We start from the raw sequence: 15,074 nt of genomic DNA, 5'->3' as shown, positions 1-15,074 counted from the left end.
TTGAATGTGAGTCTTTGTTGTCATGATGTTTCAATTATAGGGCCATTTTAACGATTTTTGTACAATTACTATTTTCAGCAAGGCTGAATTTTTTTTTGGCAAGTTATTATCTCTTAAAGTTTAATTAAACAATAATATAATGCCTTCATAACATTACCCCTGTATTCAATCTCCTATGATTATAAAAACTTTTCTTTTCATTGCAATCTAAAACACGTCCATCATTTATCATGTTGATGTTGATTAAAATTTGATTGATTATGAGTGACTGCGAATTTTCTATGTCTATTCGATTTCCTTACAAGATTCCGGCTCAATGTACTGCATAATCATTTCGTGCGGCGATCGATCTACAAAACGCTCGACATTGGAGAACTTTAAAGTTTGAGCTGGTCTTTGAAAAGACATTACATTTCTTTAAGCACATATTTTGTAGCAGTGTTTGTACTAAGATGAATATTGATCCGTGGTTAAGCGAAACTGCGCTATCTTACCATATTCCATGTATTATAACTGATAGGCTTTCTTGAAGAATAAAATTTTATCATTGCTGATTATTTCTGTGAGCATGTGTATAGAGAAATCTTGAAGCAGATGATACGCATAGCTTTTCAGCAAGTTAAGTAAAAAGAAAACGATCGATTCATGTACAAAAAAAAGTTGAAACAGAGGTCAAACATTTTGTAAATGGTGTATCCTTAACAAATACCATAAAGACTGTCTTAAAAGGCGTGCGAATTCAACTAAAAAAATAAACAAAAATTGTAAATACGTTAGAAAGTTGTTTAAATGAGGGATCATTTTCTACAGTTTTTAACAGGAATATTATATTGTCAGAATACTTTCCCAGTTTGCAATATGATAATTACCTATTGAACTAAAGGCATCAATGCTCTCGCATTTTACATTATTTATATGTCTGCTTTATAGTGGCAAGTGATGCTTATAGCCTGTTCTACCTAGTAAAATAATAGAAAACCGTTGATAACAGAACGGAATGAAAAAAAAACTACACGGAATGGTAGTTGTCAATACACCTGATTCACATTAACCTTCAACCCTACGGCTCGATATCCTGGTATGATTTTCAATCTAAAACTAATATAACTTTTGATAGAATAATGATAGCTAGTTATTTTTTTACTTATTGTTAGGATATTTTATTCTAGCGGTACATAATACTAAGGGTACATAACAAACGTTTTTTTGAATCCTAAATGTTTAATTTAATACCCCTTATCACTGCGACCGGTATACCCTGGTATTCCATACTTGTTGTATGGAAAGTGATATTCTTTCATGTTAAAACTGAAAAACTTTTGTTTTATTGCATATAAATATATATGAATGTTAAGTGAAGAAATGGGAATTTTAAAAATTCATGTTACTACAGTTCTTTTGTGATCGGTTGCCATACAGTTTTTTATCTTTGACAGCCTTTAATGCTGCTCTATATTAAATTGTGTTATTAAATATGTACTACATTGATAATTTTATTAATTTAAGTTCAAGTCTTGTTTCCCAATCTGTTTCATTAAACATAATTTTAGAATATTTGTTTAAATAAATGTAATTTTCATACTTTCAATTTTCATACATGTTTGTTTTATGCTAATCATATTCCAATCATAAGAAATAATACCAACTGCGAAAAGTTTGGTAGAAATCGCATTTTTCATGAAATTGTACTTCCAATCAAATATATTTTTGGATAAAATTCAAACAATTCCAACCATCAAACAATGTAAAACAATAAAAACACGTATATTAACTTTTGTTCTAATAGTATACGAAACTTCCCATTTCTTTAATGAAGAATTATAAGAATAATAAATAAGAATTATGTCTGTATCTTTGTACAAAATTTGAAGTTGTGATTTTCAATACAATGTTATTGAAGTCCTAAAAGGAAAATGTATAATTACGTGATCAAAATGTATATACTTACCCCTGTGTGCCACTCGTAGTGATGAAGGTGTAAATTTCGTAATTGATACAGCGGGTAAATTGATTGAAAAGATTAGCATGAAACTTCACAATTTCAGTAGAATGGATTGAATATAATTTATTCAATTTGAAATCTGAGAACCTACGCAATTGTTCTGTGCGTATGTGTCGGTTTTTCTTGTTTTCGCCAAACAGCAGACCATAATTTCCTATTCACATTTCCCAGCAACTGGTACACACATGATTGATTGAAATAGCTTTGGTATTTTATCGAAATAGTTCGATTGCAGTCTGCAAAGGGTAAACCGAACGGATACAGTTGACTTTGCAGAAAAAGACTAAAATGGCCAATTTGATAATAAATCTAATTGCTTGAGTGTAACCAGTGCGCTCTAAGAGCAACGTACAAAACATGTTTGCTGACTGTTATTCAAAATTCGCTAATCTATTCACCCAAACGTCACCGTACCGCCATTGTGCCACCAAAAGGTGACACTCTTCTCGGGCCAAAAAACAGCCTACCGGTCACGTACCATTCTGCGACAAGCGCAAGCCTCCCCTCGACAGGTTTGTGACGTGCTGTATTGAAATTCAAATTGTGATTTTCCAATTCGAATGCTCCAGTCCCATCTCGACCCGCAACGCGTGTACAGACATGTGGGAGTCAAATTTGAGTACACTCCCTGTTCGATGTGTGGTCCGGTCGCCCGCCTTCGCAAACATCGATACCGGAGCAGTAGAATCGAACCAATAGTGTGTTCGAACCAGGTTTCACTAATTTTCCAACAACGAAACTAATCAAACTCGGTCCCGATGTATCCGGTCGAGGAACTAATTTCGTTATTAATTAACTCGTCCAGCATAATATAATCCTGTTCGCTTCCCAATTGTAGGTGGGCTGAGGTTCGGAAGGGTTAACACGCTGGTAGAAAACACGTGTTGGCCGGGTTGTGAGGCGGAACTTTGAAACGTTGTGTCTGTGTGCGTATGGTGATTTGCTGGAGAGCCAAGAGCAACATACGCCCTACGAGCTAGGAGATCTTTTTAGTTTGAAGCTGCGAATGGAAGCAGAACTGCAATACCGACCAAAAACTGAAAGGATTGAAATATTTTATACTAATTAGTTTAGCGTTTATTACACGGAAAATTGATTATTTCGTCAATTTTAATGAAAAATTATTGAATGTATAGTAAAAGCTTTAATATTTTAAGACAAAAATCAAGATTAAGAAAAAAACAATACTTAATTTCTGCCTTTTCGAATCTCTACAGCAGCTCTACTGGGAATTAATAAATATTTCCTATCCCCTCAAATAACCCAACTCATATTACTTTCAATAAAATGGTTCTAATCCCCCTCCCAATCCTGTCTCGTCGTTTTTATGGTTCTGGCCAAAGGTTTTAATTTCTTCCGTTTTTCTGGCCACAAAATTGATTTTACAGTACAAAGCAAAAGGGCAAACGGAGGTCTGTGCCATGCGGATCCAACTGAAAACTGTTGCCAAAGCCTTTTTGAATCAATTCAATTCAATTCCGTGCATGTCCACCAGTCCCAACTGCACCCAAAACCATACCGGCACTGTGTTGGAGCGGGGGACGAGCGTTTCGAAATGAATATGTGGTGTTACACCCCTAAATGGTGATGTAGGGTACCAGTTGGCCCAGTTTCTGTCCATGAGCAAGCCGCCGCTCGCCTCGATGCGATCGTGGCTGTGACAATTTTTGGACAACTGTGCGGATTTACATAAAATCTTTGCACACAAACGAGCTCAAGGGTCGGGTTTCACTATTTTGCATCCGCAGCCATCTGCTACGGAATTCAATCTGTATATCCCATCTCTCTGGCAGGCGGAAAAAAATGGCAAATATGTGCACAGTTCGACTACAATATATAGAACGGCTTCCAAACGGTTGGTACGGGCAGGTAAAGGCAGAACCGCAATCACACTCACACTGTCACGGTCACACAGAGATAGTGCCATTCGATTTAGTTTTCCCATGCTCGCGCTCCCTTCCGCAATAGCCCTTCACCCCATTCGTCCACACGCTGCACGTCTGCGATTCCAAATTAACTAATTTGAATATTTAATATCTTTCCATTCTCGAACGCGGCGGTACAGGTGGGCTGCCGGCGGCGGCTCATTACACCCGCCAGAGGTACCGGACCGGCATGGTGGGCTGCATCTCGGAGCTCATCCTGGCCGGCGAGCTGCGGTTGAACTTTGACGCGACGATACTGGGCACGGCACACAACGTCGAGCCGGGCGCTCCGTGAAGGTAGATGCCCCCGGTGCCTACCGTCCGTCCGTAGAACGCTCCCCGGGCGCCACGTTGCACAGCATAACCTGCCCCAAAGGTGGGGCGGGTAGTAGGTGGGAATGATTGCACCAAAGAATAGGTTATAGGCTAAACAAAACGGTAAGAAGCAAACACACATACACACTCATTGCTAACAAAGATAGGCTAATAACACTACAATAAAACACAACCAAAGCGAGTAATAAAACGGTTAAATGGAAAAGAAATATATAACAAACGCCCATCTACAGAAACCCGCAGCGGTAACCAAACACATACACAAAATGTGTACAAAACACACACACACACGAACACGCAATCGTCCATTCAGAAAGAGAAAATATCGTGTGTTGAGTAGCTAATTTCTCAGTGTATGTATAGAAACAAGCGGAATCATATTTATTAACGAAGAAAACAGAAAAAACACATAAAACACACTGTAAAATGAAGCATAGGACACAAACAATGCAAGGGTAGCCGGAAAAAGAAAAAAAAGTATGGAAAGAGAGGGAAGAAAAAAACAAAAACAACTACAGTAAGCATCGAAAATAAAGATGATAAGGTAAACCACGTGTATGAAAAAACGGGAATGAATGTGGAAAGGAGAATATTAAACAAACAAAACTTTAAATCAAGGAGTCAACCGACTAACAGCGTAGCGTGAAGGCGGATGAAAAAAAGAAAGAATCTGGCGTTGGATTAAATCGAATCAAGCGAAGCATTCTGCTAGTGACAGACGGAACTTAACACCGAGTTTAGAATTTAACTATTATTTTATAAGTACGAACGTGTACGGAGGACAGCGAAAGCAAGGTAAATAATGGATTGGTTTTGAAACAAGCTGCAAGGTAAGTGGAAATTGTTAATAAGTAAAAGTTTGTTTTTTTGCTCCAATTGCCCTTTGAGTTCGTCTACTTTTCAACAAATCATGTACTGGGCTAGTTTTAAGAAGTTTTATGTTATTTTCAAACAAAAAATCCTAGCTCTCTTTGCTTGTAACGAGAAGAGCTATGATTTATCTATCCATTTAGTAGCAGTAATGCTGGGACGATGTTAAAAGATACTTGACCCATTCCATATTATTGAGGAAATAGTCAATGCAACGTGGAATAAATAATCAAAAAAAGTTGTTGCAACAACATCTTTGGGCGGATTGTAAGGTATTTAAATCGTATAAAAAACCTTGTTACACGTTGGGGTTCTAATTAGAGCATGCCCTCCAAATCATCGATAGCCCTTCGTGTGATATTGTTCATTGGTTTACTTCATTTATTTTGAAATTTCTGCATAAGAAAGTATGCTAGTCATTATCTTTTGACGTAATCAATCGACATGCTACCTTCGTTAATAAGAAGCTTGTTTCATTAGAATGTACAATCGAATACCTGTATCCGCCGGCCTTTCCCCGAAGGATAAAATCAAACGGTCGTTGGGTGCGATGGATTTTTTAGCTAGTTTCTTTCCATCCTTGTGAAATTTGTTTTACCTGTGCCTGTATCCTGCCGTACCCGTGGGTGGAATTTGATCCTCGATTGATCTATCCGTTTCGTAGCTCCCGAGTTGCGCCTCGTGTTTCATTGCAAAAATAGAACGGATATTACGTCAACGCCCCCGTATGCAAACTTGAGCATTTGCTTTTCCAGATATCTACACACAAACTCACCCACAGATACAAGCAATTCCAGCAAGACTGGGACATTTGCAAAACATTCACCAATCGATAACCGTTGTCAATCGAGCCGGCGGAGCGGAAGGAAGGGACAATCCACAGGCGAAACAATATCCTGTGTTGGTTGCGGTAGAAATGGCTGCAAACGACTGGTTTGTTAGTTGATCTTCAGCTTCATTCGATTTTTTTTTCTTCTCTTGCCTTTCACCTGTCCCAAGTGAAGCGGTAAACGCAGCAGCAACAGGGTAAGAGAACACTTGCTTGTGTTACATGCGTCACGACGGACAGCTGTCATCGTATTGTGTAATTTATCAAGCGCAAAGCAAAGGCCGCTGATCGATTGCGAGGGTTGTCTCGTCCAACCAACGCTTTCGTTGCTAATACAGCCTTGAGAGACAGTAAACATAGCGTTCGCAGCGAACGAAACGTTCACTGCACCGTTGAACTTAACCGCAAGTCTAATTGTGTTTCTAACTTTTCCAATATACTGCGCGGGTCATGCAATAGTTGAACCATTTTCATAAGTGAGCATTATAATTTTTAATCTTTATGGCAAGCGTTCAGAATAATAAAAAAAACAGACGTCAATAAATAGAACGCTTCACGTGCGTTCCTTCCCTTCCCGATGGAGGCGCCTGGTCAGTTTCATTGTTCTCTAGTCCTGGTGGTTCCTGTTGGGGGCTATTTTTTATGGTGCAGCGAGATAAAGTTTTTCACTTCTCACCACTTATCTTCCTGCTCTGCCACCAAGTGGTCCCCAATTGCCCACTTTCTTCCCCTCCGTTCATGGCCACTAGACAGCACAATCTAATCAACCTGGATGGTGGATGGGATCGAAAAATGAGTTTGCTACGGGTTGAGAATCAACGTTGGGACAGGAGCACGGTACACGACGGGACTTTTAAAGTTTAAGCACAACGGGTTGGGTGTGTTCCGTGTTGCTCTTTGCAGTGCTCTCGCATTAAATTGACTTGCTGCTATTTTGAATTCATGGATTAACTGATTCGGATTAAAAAACTTACGTTACGAGGAACGAGGAGGATGTTGCCACATGGATGATAACATAGCTTGTTTTGTTGCTTGTTGGTTGTTGCTTGAGAAGCGTTTATATCTTTCCATACTGAAGGGAGAGAGTGGATTCCCAGAAAGTCACTACAGAATATGCTAAAGTTTGCCGGCGTTTGTTCACTGATGTGGGTTTGTGGGACATAGATACAGAAAGGCAGCGAAGAATAGAAGAATTGTTTGCAAGAGAGAGAATTAAAGAAAGAGATAGAGAGAGAAAGAGAGAAAGATAGAGTAAGGAAACAGTGAAGCACAATAAGCTTTGTTTATAGCTTAGTACCGTACTGGGAAGGAAATGCTCCACTGCTCGATACCGATCGATTTATTTGAAGAACGTGAAAACAATCCTTTGACGGTTTTTTTCTACACTTCCTCTAACATACACTACACTTCTGGGAACTAAATTGAAACACACAGCGGAAGAAGATAGAGCATATTCTGCTGTTCGTGGAAATAAAAGAGCAATTGGAATTCTTTCACATTTTACAGTACATTTTAATCGAGCGAGCTTTTCCAGGAAGCGAGCTGATTACGATGCACCCTTTCATCGTACGCTTGCAATGCGAGAGTAAATTGACTTGAAATGAAACGTTATTCCGTGGCTTACGCTAAAGGAGAGTTTCATTAGAATAGAACAAAAGCCCAAGCAAATCGAACGCTGCAGTCCTGCCAACGTCGAAGCGATAAACAATGGTGCACCTTGGTCGGTTTTTTTTTCATTTTGCCGTTTGTCGCAGTGATGCGAACGACGCTAAAACCGAGCCTTTCGATTTCGTGGTGGAGAAGCTATAAATTAAGGCACAATTTATACGCACGTATGAACAGAGCATTATTAACGGAGTTTTTGCTGTTTTTTTTTTCAATGCTATTCCCGGAAAACTGTGAAGGAAGCATTGTGGCGCAAAAAGGGACGAAATGATTTATTAGCCTTCGATAGCAGCTCGACGCTTGCGTGGCAATGGTGGGAAGGAAAACGGGGCCAAAAGTTTTCTAGTTCTGCGCACGGCCGCTCCGAAAGGTTAGATTTAATTAAAAAAAAAAGGGTTTTGCTAGCTACGGATGAGTGATTCGGTTGCCGCATCGATATTCGATATGTTGGAGCATCTGTGCAACTTGGTATTGGTATCGGTAAAAGCGCCCATCAAGTATGGCTGCTGTAAAAATCAAACTAGTTTGATTAAAATTGGATATTTTGAAATAATTTGTTTGGTTTGCTTTAGCATTGAGTTCTCTTCTCACCGGTTGCACGATAGCAAATCAAGTACGCTCACTTTAATCAACACAATTTCTCAGTCAATCAATTCCCACCGTACTGTGTGGATGATCTTGTGCGTGGTAAAACTAAAATCCAGAAACAATTGTTGAAAACCCCCTTGTTTTCGAGCAGAAACTTGTGCATTCTATGACAAGATGACCATTTTTAATTGAGAGCTATTGCACGATTAGGTCCAATATGTTGATGAACGTTTTCCCATTTATTTTTCTGTTTATTCTACTGAGAGCAATCAAGTGTTTTTTTTTCGCTGTTTCTATTTGCAATTTCCACTTTCCCTGTATGCAAGTAGCTTAACCATGCCTATCGAAAGGAGTGCCCTAGAGCCTTTAGTAGAGAGGATCATTTCACACTCAAACCATCTCAAAGAAATAAAAAATAAACCTTATAAAGTCCTTCATTCCCTTCGTAACTCAAACTCATAAAACCACAATCAAAATTCGTCAATTCTTTCCTTTGCCTTAGGCTTGCAACGAACTGAAGGGAATGATTGTGTGCACGTGTGGGTGAATGTGTGCGTGTGTCTATGTTAAAACTTCGGAACAGTTTTCCTCAATCAAGCAATGTTAAGTGCATTTGACCAATAGACTTCAAAGCAAAGAACATTAAGAGAACAATAATGAGCAACACTATCATATCAGCAAAAATTAAAAGAATTCAATTTTAATGTGAAAATTTAACATGGTGGCCGTAATAAGTTAAATAACACTGCTTTAGCTTTGATACGTTTTTTTTTTATTTCCTCATAAAGCGTCACCCTGAAAGAAAATGAAAGGGTTTGTTAGCTTTGTTATAAGTCTAATATATGCAACAGTCAGTGTAAAAAGCCGAATACAAATTAAAACGACTATTAAATAAATATGAGTTAAAATTCCTAGCATCTTTGTTTCAACAAATCGAACAGGATAGCAAAACATTCCTTATCATTAGATCGGAGTGGAAAACAGTGCTTTATTAAAAAAGGACCGCATTTATTGATACAAGGCAATGCTGCAACACATCCCACTGAGGTAGAAAACGTTCAATACAACTGAAATAAAGTCGACTTAAGTTTTTAATCCGTCAATACAACTAAACAAACAAACACATACAGCTTGTCTCTAAACGAATCCGACAGAGGTTTAACATGTTTTCGCGCGCTTTTATGCCTCAACATCACTTGAAGATAACAAAAAAGCGCTAGAAACAAAATAAAAAACGAGAGTTAGTATGTGTGTGTGTGTATGCAAACATATGTGTGAATGGGTATTTGTGACGTATGTGTATGTATGCGTAGTACTGAAAAGCATCAGAGTGTGTGAGTGTGCAGTTTTTAAGTTTGCTTAAATTTTGGTCGAGTAAAATCTATACCAGCATCCCCAATTCGTACGCACGAGGAAACAGCAAAGAAAAACACCTAAAATGGAAAACGCAAGAGCACTGTTTGTACATAAAATCGATGCATAGTAAAAGATAGGATGTGCTCGAGAGAGGATGTAGCGAAAAAAAAGGAAGAAAAAAATAATAAACAAACACAGATCGAGTATAAAAGCATTGCTGTGCGCTGATGTGCTGATAGGATGTAAAGTAACAATTACGAAATCCACCCTAAATGTATGTATATGTGTGTGTGTGTATGTGTATAATTTTAGACAAAATAAACCGACAAGCTTTGCGTTGCTGGTGTGCACGCAATGCAACATTAACTGTGGGTTTAAATCGAGCAAAACGGCAGCAGCAGCTTAGTGAAACGATTTTATAACGCTAGAAGAAGTATAACAAGACAAAGCTTAGGACAAAAAAACAAAACACATTGGCAATTGCTAGTCAACTAAAGCGCTTCGATTACGAGAGTGAAGGAAAATGTGTGTTAAAGCAAGCAAACAACCGAAATAAAGTAATCAGATCATTCGAATCGCTGCGGCTAAAATAGTAAAACAAAGAACAAAGCAAATAAAATTTAATATAAACACTAAGCAGTGCTGATGTAAAGGAAAAACAACCGTGAAACTAAATATACAATTTGGTAAGCACAATAAAGAGATGAAGTAATAACAGATTGGAAAACAGCGAGGGTGTATTGTAAATAATGCTAAAAACACGCTACCATGTTTCGTTCATTTTTACAAACCAATGAAGAAAACAACCAAATAGCCATAACAACAACGTCAAACAGCTTGCTTTCAAAACATCCCCAGCTCTGTAACTCTACACATATTCGTTTATGTACTGCGTTTGTAAGCGGTGTTGTAAAGAGTGCATAACAGATTGGAAAAACAGCAAGAGAATAATGAAGAGAAAAATAAAGCCGTAAATAAAGCCACTTGAAACCCAGAAAGTAACTGAGTCAATACATCTTCGTTGGTAAGCAAAACAGTAAATTAACGAGAGGAAGAAGCCATAGCTGCCTCTGCGACGAATTCGAAACAATCGGAAGATGAAGCTTCTAAGGAGTTAATACGACAACAAAAAGCATATCATTGCGTGTATGTGTACGTGCGTTTCGTTTCGTCTAGTTTTTCCCTGCTTTGACTACATATCCCTGTATAACGAAAGTATTGGTTGTTAGTATGATTGTTAATTCACTCCGCCTCCCTGGCACTACAAACAGCATTCAAGAGCAAATACTTCATCGTAGTTAGACCAGAAGCACCGAAGCAATAAGTTCATCGAATTCAGTGCCGCGATCTGTTACATTTCCAGGGACTGAATGTTATTTGTGTGTATGTACCAGCGTCAGAATGAATGTAAAAAAGCATATATTTGTTTACTGGATCAGAAAAAGAAAAGCATTACCAAAATTGTTTAAGTGTTTGCTACCGATCCGTACTCCGGAGTTGAAGCATGTATTAAATCCTGACAAAGGGGAGAGTTGAACAACTTAACCAAGACATGGACCGTGTAAAGATCGTCAACTAGCACCGGGAACGGTGGAGAAGCAGGAGAAATAAAATTGCGGGCAAATAGTGCGGTGGTTACACCGATGCACCAACAGTACTGAACACATTGCAAACATGTGCTGAAATAATGTGTATCGAAAAGAAAAACCAAAAAACATTTTTTGTCTAATAAACACGAGGATGGAATAAACGGAAGGTTTGTTATATAAATTGAATCTTGCACAATGGTAAGTTTGTATGCTGAGGTAGGTCTAGGTCTATCCTGCTATAGACCACCAAGCAGTCTGATACATGTTGCTTGAATTAGATTGGGGTCCCGGTATACCGGATTAATAGGACGCCGTTTATCCGGGTACCTTTTATCCGACTGTCGTGTCCGTCGTATTAAAAAGCGCTAAATTTCTTGGTATATTTCAAATATTCTCGCTGAAAAAAACAAAAAGTTTTTAATAAATTGGATAGGTTTTACCACGAAAAAATTAAAAATTCCATTAAAAAACTTCTAGAATTTGTGAGAAAATATATACAGTGAACTCTTTATTATTTGAGATTTCTCCAATTTGAAAACCCCCTCTTATTTGAGTATTTCTGACAGCCCCTTCATTTTCAGTACATTTTTGCTCCTCTTATTTGAAAAACCTCTGAAATCTATACCCCTCTTTTTTGTGTATGATGTTGCTATGGTTATTGAATGATGTATGCTTGTAGCATATCGGCTATACAGAACTAATTATAGCAGATATAATTAGTTCTATTTCTATATATAATTAGTTCTGTCTAGCAGAGTGTAATCAGTATAATCTGTCAGGATAGGATTGTAGAATAGGACTGTCAGGATAAGACTATGCCCATTCAACATCTATCGACTTCTCATTTAAATAGTTTATTTATGGCTCCCTACCCAAGGTAAGGCTTCTAAATTCCAACGTTTCTAGTAAGAGAAACTCCTTCAGGATTTTTATGATCGGCTGGACGATCTAGTGTCGAAAAGTCCGCTCGAAAAAAGTTTTATTCTACCTCGACACATGTCTACCGCGAAACACTGACCCATCGCGACGGTACTCGATGTACAGTTGTACGTGATGATCGTTACATGCTCCAATCTGCAATCGTGTTCGCAGTTTGACATAGCAACAATCAGGGCTGCATACTTCTAGTTCTATCTCTTTCTAGTGTTTATGAACTTTTCATTCACTTTCAACCTCTCTAATTTGAAAACCCCTCATAATTTAAATAAGAAAGAGTTGACTGCACTTTCACCCATTATTCGTGTTATTCGAGTATCCGAAAAGGGCGAGTGTTGATCAGCCCGGATAAACGGCGTTCCGCTGTAATTTATCTGAAAACCTCAAAATTCGAAGGTAAAGGTAAAGGTACTATCCCATTGAAGACTTTGGAATAGAATTGATACATTAAAACGCGTTTGACAGCTTTTACTTGTTTACTTATCTGGCGGTACAACCGCTTTGCGGTCTTGGCCTGCCTCAAGTGTGTCCGAAACTGCTCACGGTCTCGCGCCTTCATCTGCCAGTCCGTCATCCCAGCCTTAATGGCGGACGCCTCCACGCCATCTTGCCACTTCAATTTAGCCCTACCACGCCTCCTCTATCCTTGTGGACGGCCTAAAAAGACTTTACGGGCAGGGTCGTCCGTTTCCATGCGTACAACATGGCCAGTCCACCGGAGCCTGGCGAGCTTGATACGCTGCACGACAGTGAGGTCGCCGTATATCTCGTATAACTTGTCATTAGAGCGGATGGCTGTAGAAAGACCGGTTGGCAGCCAGCATCCTTGTGCGCAACTCAAATACCTTGCTATTGTCGTTGCTGACCTTTGAGCCAAGATGGTAAATTGTGGGACGACTTCAAAAGTGCGTTCACCTATCTGTACGTCACGCCTACGTAGATTCTGATTATTTCTTGGTAGGCCCGCTATTGTTGCCACCATCAGTTTGGTCTTTGCCTCGTTTATCTGCAATCCGAGGCTCTCTGTCGGCTGCTCGATCCCTTAGTAGGCTTCTGCTACATAGGAGAGCCGCAGACCAATGATGTCTATATTATCAGCGTATGCCAGGATCTGGGTTGACTTATAGAAGATGGTTCCCATAGTTTCCACGGATGGCCCCCTCTAGTGCCAGGTTAAATAGGAGACAGGCAAGCCCGTCCCCCTGGCGCAAACCCTTGGTGGTAGCAAAAGGTCCTGAGAGTTTTCCATCCACCCTCACCTGGCAAGTGACGTTGGTCATAGTCATTCTAACTAGCCTTATCAGTTTGGCCGGGATTCCAAAAGAGCTCATAGCGTCGTACAGTTTTACCCTGGCTATGCTATCATATGCGCCTTTGAAGTCAATGAAGAGATGGTATGTGTCGTGTCTGTATTCAGCCATCTTCTCCAAGATCTGCCGCATGGTGAAGATCTGATCAGTGGTTGATTTACCGTTTCGGAATCCTCTTTGATAGTTTCAGACAGTGGCGGATTAAAGGTATCGGGGGCCCTAGGCGGAAAGACGAGTTGAGGCCCCCTAGTAAATGCTAAATGTTGTTGGGGCCGGGAGGGGGGGTTAGTGGCACTGAGCTTGCTGTTGGGAGATTGAATAGTAAACTTGAAATGCCGTCGGGGGCCTCTTCGATGATCAGTCACAGCCTCTACAATTTTTGCTGACGGGGGGGGGGGGGGGTTTGATGCTCCACTGGTTTCAGACTATCTCTTCGACGTGCGGGACAAGTCGATCCTGATCCTGGATCAGGGAGAATATTTTATAGGCGGTATTCAACACCGTAATACCCCTATAGTTGTTGCAGTCCAACCTATCTCCCTTCTTGTATATGGGGTAGATGATGCCGAGATTCCAGTCACAAGGCATCGATTCGCTATCCCACACCTCAGTGACAATTTGATGAATCTCGTTTTCTAGTCGTGCACCTTAATTCTTGACCAGTTCACCTGCGATTCCGTTGGTTCCGGGTGCAGTGTTATTTTTTAAGCGACAGATAGCTTTTTGGGTTTCGTTGATGCTGGGTGGCAATAAAATGACAGTAACCGGCATCGCGAATAAATGAACACATTTTAACAGTCGTTTAAAGTTCATTTTGGTTTAACCGAGTTCATTTGTTGTTCATTCCTGTTAAAATAAACGATCGTCAAAACAGTTAACGACTGCTCGATATCGCATATAGGCAAACACGGGGAAAAAATCGAGCAGTATAATTAAACGACTGTTAATTTGCATCGCATACGCTCTTGACAGTCGTTTGTTTAACGGCGGCATATGACCAGTCGTTAAAATTAACAAATGAACTCAATGCGATTGCGATGCCAAATTGTAGCAATTTTTAACGACTCTGGTTAATTTTTAATGACTGTTAATTTTAAACTAATTCTTTCGCGATACCAGCTATTATCTGCTAGTGGAGCCTCTCGTAAAACTGGTCGTTGAGTAGTCCATCAAATTATTGAGCCCACCGCGAGAGGACCTCTGGCTGGATACTAACCAGATCTCCATCCTTGTTGTGACAGCAGGTTACTTTAGGTACAATGTTGTTTCTGTTAGCTGTTATCGCTTGGTAAAACTTTTGTGTCGGTCCTTACGCCTTTCTGGTTTGCTCGAGTTCCCGCATGTTTTGCTCTTCCCATGCATGTTTCTTGGAGCGGTGAACTCGTTTTCCTTCGCGCCTGAGCCGTGTGTATTCTTCTGCGCATGCCCGCGTTCTATGCCGTTGCTGCATTGCTCGGTATGCATCATTCTTACGTACAATCACTCGATATTGGCTCCTCGATGAGTTCGGGCGTTTAACAGACCCGACTGTCGTCAGGGGCTTTCTGACACGTGGTCTATCTGGTTAAGGGTGTCTCTTTCCGGGGACACCCACGTGATCTTGTGGATGTCCCTGCACGTAAATTTGGTACTTCCAACGACCAGATTGTTCGCTGCAGCGGACTGGTC

General features: G+C 39.8%; 1 protein-coding gene across 5 annotated transcripts in view; it reads left to right on the top strand.

Annotated features, from left to right (window-relative positions):
* LOC120947312 (uncharacterized) overlaps positions 1-10,525 on the top strand; it is a 139,008-nt gene extending 128,483 nt beyond the window's left edge. For all 5 annotated transcript variants that reach the window (XM_040362528.2, XM_040362527.2, XM_040362530.2 and 2 more), the window contains one exon: positions 4,068-10,525. In XM_040362528.2, coding sequence (XP_040218462.2) covers positions 4,068-4,222 — 155 coding nt within the window. In that variant the 3' untranslated portion in view covers positions 4,223-10,525. The remainder of the gene's footprint in view (positions 1-4,067) is intronic.
* Positions 10,526-15,074: the final 4,549 nt, after the last annotated feature.

Source organism: Anopheles coluzzii, chromosome 2 (assembly GCF_943734685.1).
Source record: "Anopheles coluzzii chromosome 2, AcolN3, whole genome shotgun sequence".
NCBI lineage: Eukaryota > Metazoa > Arthropoda > Insecta > Diptera > Culicidae > Anopheles > Anopheles coluzzii.
Note: the sequence above shows the minus strand (reverse complement) of the source record. Positions and strands in the feature narration are given on the sequence as shown.